The sequence below is a fragment of the Vidua chalybeata genome, chromosome 7 (genome assembly GCF_026979565.1).
Source record: "Vidua chalybeata isolate OUT-0048 chromosome 7, bVidCha1 merged haplotype, whole genome shotgun sequence".
Taxonomy (NCBI): Eukaryota; Metazoa; Chordata; class Aves; order Passeriformes; family Viduidae; genus Vidua; species Vidua chalybeata.
In genome coordinates, this window is record NC_071536.1 from 17182776 (window position 1) to 17188374 (window position 5599).

The 5599-nt window shown below is 46.1% G+C and overlaps 1 protein-coding gene across 1 annotated transcript; it reads right to left on the reverse strand.

Moving 5' to 3' along the window:
- Positions 1–444: 444 nt before the first annotated feature.
- HOXD9 (homeobox D9) lies at positions 445–1995 on the reverse strand. The gene is made up of 2 exons (XM_053947875.1): positions 1317–1995; positions 445–748 (listed from the first exon to the last, which is right to left on the reverse strand). Exons 1-2 carry the CDS (start codon positions 1993–1995, stop codon positions 507–509), a joined length of 921 nt encoding a protein of 306 aa, XP_053803850.1. The 3' UTR covers positions 445–506.
- Between the last annotated feature and the right edge of the window lie 3604 nt (positions 1996–5599).

Genomic DNA, 5599 nt, shown 5'->3' on the forward strand with positions numbered 1-5599 from the left:
GCACTCACAATATTGTCATCTAAATGGTCTGGGAAGGAGGAGGGGAGTATCAAGAGACTGAAAAACACGTTGTCGAGCAAGACAAAATTTCCAGAAATACCTGACACAGACCACGTTTCACTTCTACCAAAAAAAAAAAAAAAAAAAAAAAAAAAAAAAGATTGATTTCAAATCCCTGGGGTGGAGTGGCGCAGGAGGAGGAGGAACGTATGCGGGGCTAAGGGTGCAGAGGAAGAATAAACCCAAACTAACAAAAAAAACCAAAAAAAAAAAAAAAAACAAAAAAAAAAAAAACCAACAACAACAAAAAAAAAAAAGATAAAGGACAAACCAAACCGCAACAAAACCCCAAAAAAGCCCCGAACAACCAAAAAATCAAGCAGCCACAACCCAAAACAAAAAAAAAAAAAAAAAAAAAAACCAACAACCAAAACCCCACACTCCCCCGATAAAAATCCAAATTCAAAACTAAATCAATAGTCCCCAACTACGTTTCCACCCCAGTGTTAGTCTCCTTTATTGCCTTTCTCCTTGTTCATCTTTTTCATTTTCATTCTTCTGTTCTGAAACCAGATTTTGACCTGTCTCTCTGTGAGGTTTAAAATTCTAGCTACTTCATAACGGCGGTCTCGGGTGAGGTACATGTTAAACAGAAATTCCTTTTCCAGTTCCAGAGTTTGATACTTTGTGTAGGGACAACGCTTTTTCCTCGTTGAACGAGCGTGGATCCAGTTTGCTGCAGGGTTATCTGGAAGAAGGGAGGTATATAGGGAACGGGGAGGGGGGGGAGAGAAAAGTCGTTAAATTAATTTAACGAAGGATGGACTGTTTTCACAACTTTGGAGGAATTATCATAAAAGCCTTAATGCCCCAGTCTGTTTACTGTACAAATGATGTCTTGATGGTAGGTGGTTATGTGGAGTCTTTTATGGGTGCTTGTTGCTGCTTGCGCTGGGGTAGGCGTCTAGACGTTTTTATAGGTTAGTAAAACTATCAGTTTTGCACATTCGAGCCTTACAGGTTTCGGCAATAAATCAAAGGGGCAATTTCTTTCTTTCTTTCTTTCTCTCTCTCTCTCTCGCTTTCTTTCTTCCTTCCTTCCTTGCTTCCTCTCTTACTTTCGTTCCTTCCTTTCTTCCTTCCTTCATTCTCTCCTCCTCTCTTTCTTTCTTTTTCTCCCTCTCTCTCTGCCGCTATTCCTCTCTATCTCCCCCACTCCCCATTTTGTTTTGATTGTCTTTTGTATTTTCTTTTTCTTGTGTTTATGTCTTTTTCTTTTTTTTTCTTTTTTTTTCTTTTTTTTTTTTTTTACTTACTTGGGTCAAGTTGCTGCTGCTTCTCCTCTTTCAGATCGCTGTTCGGGCTGGGGTTGTGGCTGCAGGCGGCGGGGTCCTTGGAGCTGCCGGCAGGCGCCTTCTCCCGGGACTCCTGGAGGAAGGAGCTGCACGTGTACTCGGGCACACCGATCCCCTGGGACTCCCGAGACGAGGAGCATTCAGTCCTTTTGGAGGAGGAGGAAGAGGAGGAGGAAGACGAGGAGGTGGCTGCTCCCGTCTCCGGCTTTATCCCATAGTGGCGCCCGTTGGAGGAGCCGGAGCTGGACGCGGAGCCGCCGCTGCTGCTGCCTCCGCTGCTGCTGCCTCCGCTGCCGCCGCCGCCGCCGCCGCCGCCCGGGAAGCCCGGGAAGGGCTCAATCCAGGAGCGCACGTAGCGGCCAGCGTCGGCTGCCCCTAAGTGGGGCTGGTGCATGTAGGGGTGGTAGATCCCGGTCATTGCCGCAGACGGCTGATGGTGAACAGTGGACCAGGAGGTGGAAAACACGGTGGATTTTGGTGCAAAGCTACAAGAGGAAAAATCTGAACTCTCTGCAACACCTGATGGCCTGGAGGTCGCACTGTGACCTCCCTGGACGAATCTACTCCCATAAACTTCTTCGCTTTCATGGCCTATGAGAGAATCGACATAATAGTTACTTATGGTGCCACTAGACGACATTTTAGGCTCCCCTCTTAGTCATATAAAAGGTTACACTGTTAACTGTATATGATACCCTCCCGGAGAACAATCGTAGTATTTTGCAGACTGCAACCCTCAACCATTGGTTGTGGAGCCCACGTGATCATATTTACCAATACTGCGAGTAAATCAATCCGCTAAACTGGGGCTGCTGTGATTAAAAAAAAAAAAAAATCATCATCAACAACGGCCCCGCACAGCGCGCAGCACCGCCTGCGCCCCCGCACCGCACCGGGGCCACCCGTCCGCCTGCCCTGCCCGCCCTGCGTGCCCGGCTGCCCGTCCTGCGCTGCCCGTCCTGCGCTGCCCGTCCTGCGCTGCCCGTCCTGCGCTGCCCTCCCCGCTTGCCTTACTGCCTGCCCTACTTGCCCGCCGCCCTGCCCGCCTGCGCTGCCCGCCTGTCTGCCCTGCCTGCCCGGGGCGCGGCGGGCGTGGCCGCTCTGGCTGCCCACGGCCGCGGCGGGTGCGGACTATTTCTTCACCTTCGCTGAGCGATTTCTGCCATTCATTTCTTAATCAATGAGAGGCAGGGTGTTTAAATAAATCCAACAGCCTTGGCTTGCTAATCACACTCCAAGCTGCTGAGGGAACCCGCTGGGAAAGGGGGATTCTTGCCTGTAAAAACAAACCATCGCAAGCTGGGACTGTAACGACTTCTCATAAAACAGGAAAATGTTACAGTAAAAGCACATTGCGGTACTTCCATATTTCAGAGCATGTGCGGGTATTATTATCCGCTCCCCCCACCCTCGGACAGAAAGTTTCCATGGAAAGGATACACTTTTAAAAAGAGATGCCCATTGTGTTGTTTTAAAACAGGTGGAAGACCTCTGTAATGATTTTATGCCTTCCAATAAAAATTTTATGAGGTGTATTTGATTATAGATTAATGTGTCCCTAATAAAATGGACGGATGGAAACAGCAAAGCCTGTGTCTCCGAGCACAACTGACGTGTGGCTGAACACATGCTCCTCTATCTGCGGAACTTTGGGGCTACACAGCCTTAACACAGCCCCCCTTTAAGGTATCCAGTGCGGCCCGGGAGGGACGCGGGCAAAGAGAACCCGGAGGAGGCCGTCTGGCCCCGCAGCTGCAGGCGGACAGGCTCCGGCCCGCGGAGGCGCGGGGCTGTCGCTGACCCCAGCTCGTCGGCAGAGCTGTCTCCTCCGCCCCTAGTTCAGGGGGAGCCACGTTCAATGCCTACGTGAGAATTTTTTCTGCCCACTTCGCTTTCTTTTCCATGCTTTCCCTCCCCACCCTTGCCTCCCGGCCTGTTTTTTCTTGCCCGACCGAAACGATGCCCCGTTAGTACGGAAAAGTGGATTACCCATGGTCTTCTGCCCACGCCTGCTTCCCCGGGCGAGGGACGGTGGCTGTGTCGGGATCTGGAGGAAACGCAGAGAGTTAGTGACGAGCCCGCAGCACAGCCCGCCGGGGGCACGGACAGCAGTGCTGGGAAAACACTTCCTACTCGCGGGCCGTTATGAGGAAGGGACTGAAATTCCTGTTTATTTAATGATTTATTGCTCTCCTAGGTTGTTTTCTTCCTTTTTTTCCTTTTTTTTTAAATTTTATTTTTTTTCCTTTTCCTTTACCCTTTTTTTTCCCCTTTTTTCCTTTTGACTTTAGCATTTTCTTCTGCGCTTTTATAATTTCTATTACATTGTTTTCTAGAAGCAGAGTTTGTGGTATGGCGAAGAATTTCCCTTCGCTTCAAACAGATATAAATTGGTAAAGCAGGCAGATTAGAGTGAGCCTCCTTTTTACATACGTTAAACTCTTGGTATGGAGCCAGCTATTTACTTCTTACTGCCGAAACTTCTTTGGTGGTGTAGCGAGTACCTTTAAAGGAAAAGAAAAGGCCGTGCGAATATATGCAATATTTAAGGGGTTGTTAGTTTGGGGTTATTGGGGGGGGGCGGGGGTTGAGCATCGTTTTGCTGTTTGTTTTCGAAACGGGAACAAGCACAAAGTACCTAGGTGCTTGCGGCTTTCGCAGCTTCAAAATGATGATGCCTTGGTTTGAGGAATATATCGCCTCTTCCCTATGAGTAAATGTGCACATGAGGAAGTACTGGCTTAAATTAAATATCAGCGACGAAAGAGCATACAGAATACCACCAACAGCATTATGAGCAGTATCTGTCACCAAGTCGCACAATATTGGCACTATCTTGAGTTTAATTTCTTGATTTAGAAAGAGCTTAGGGGAGAAATGGGCGTTGATTGTGAGCAAGCTGGTTTCCCAGCGCCAACAGTAGCCACACTACTTTTCCAGTACCCGTTTGAAGGTGAAAGTATGCCCAAGTATTTGCACTTCAATTTGAAGTCATGTTCATTTGCAAGCTATTTGCAGTTCTACTTAGTATATCTGCTCACAGGGGCATTCACCCGCTCTCAGCACACGCATCCTTCCTCAGATTCCAGCGCAGAGCCCTGCTAATACTATTTTTCAGCTATGTACAGAAAGGGTTAAGAGTCGTGAACGTCATTAGCTGGATGTGTGCTACTAAAATGGAATTGCGCGAAATAAAACGATCTCTGAGCAAACAGAAACGGTGCAGGGTGACAAAAGTGGGTCTGAAGAGGCTGGTGTACTTTGTAAGCACGCCTGGGAGGGTTTCTGCTCAAAAAAAAACCAACCTCGCCAGATGCTGGGAATGTTTTGAGGGAATATTTTTTCCATTCACGGTCTTCTGAAAGCTGTTGAGCCGACCAAAAACCGAGCTCCTTAACATTTACTTATGCCCAGCTTTGCATTTATTATGGAGGTTTTCTGTTGGTTTTTCCTTATTTGTTTTTTTAGAGAGCAAAGACTCGAAATCAAAGTCTGCACATTGTAAGCACACAGGGAGTGATATTTTTAAAATCAACATATGAACATCAAATAAAATGACACACATATTCCTGACAGCTTGTAGTAGAAAGATATTTTTATCACTTACCATTTACGAGTTGTACAAGTTGATTGGATGAGGATGTCCAGTTAGGTCATAATATTTTACAACTTTTTTTTATCTGTTCTCTCTCTCTTTTATTTTTTTCTTTTTTTTTTTTTTTTTAGTTTTTTGTTTGTTTTTTTTTTTTTTTTTTTTTTTGCATTCAGTTTGTCAGACTGCGAACATCACACAACATTTTATCAATTAATCAGTTGTTTACAGACACATTTATAAATTAAGTGGGTATACATAATTTCCCGGCCCAATCTCCACCCCACCCCACAGAAAAAAAAAAAAAAAAAAAAAAAAAAAGGAAGGAAGGGGGAAAAGGGGGGAAATGGAGGAAAAGGAAGAAAGAATGCCAGGCAGGCACACACAAAGACCAGAATATGGTAAAAAAGGTACACCAGTCCAAAACGTTGCTGATAGAGAAAGATCAGGAGACCAACCTGTATCCGTGCTTCAAACATTTGTAGAAAACCAAAGGAACCGCAGTAGTTTACAGAGTTTATTGCATTATACATGCAAACAGAACATGCACAAGAAGGACAATTTGCTGCTGAACGACTACTATTCCACATATGCACCACAAGGAAATGTCTACAATGGAGAAGAAGGAAATATTCCATTTTACGAAGGACAA

Coding starts and splice junctions, on each gene's coding strand:
- HOXD9 (XM_053947875.1), bottom strand. CDS start 1,995: ATGTCGTCTAGTGGCACCATAAGTAACTATTATGTCGATTCTCTCATA. Junction 749..1,316: donor GCAGCAGCAACTTGACCCAA/GTAAGTAAAAAA, acceptor CCCTTCTTCCAG/ATAACCCTGCAGCAAACTGG.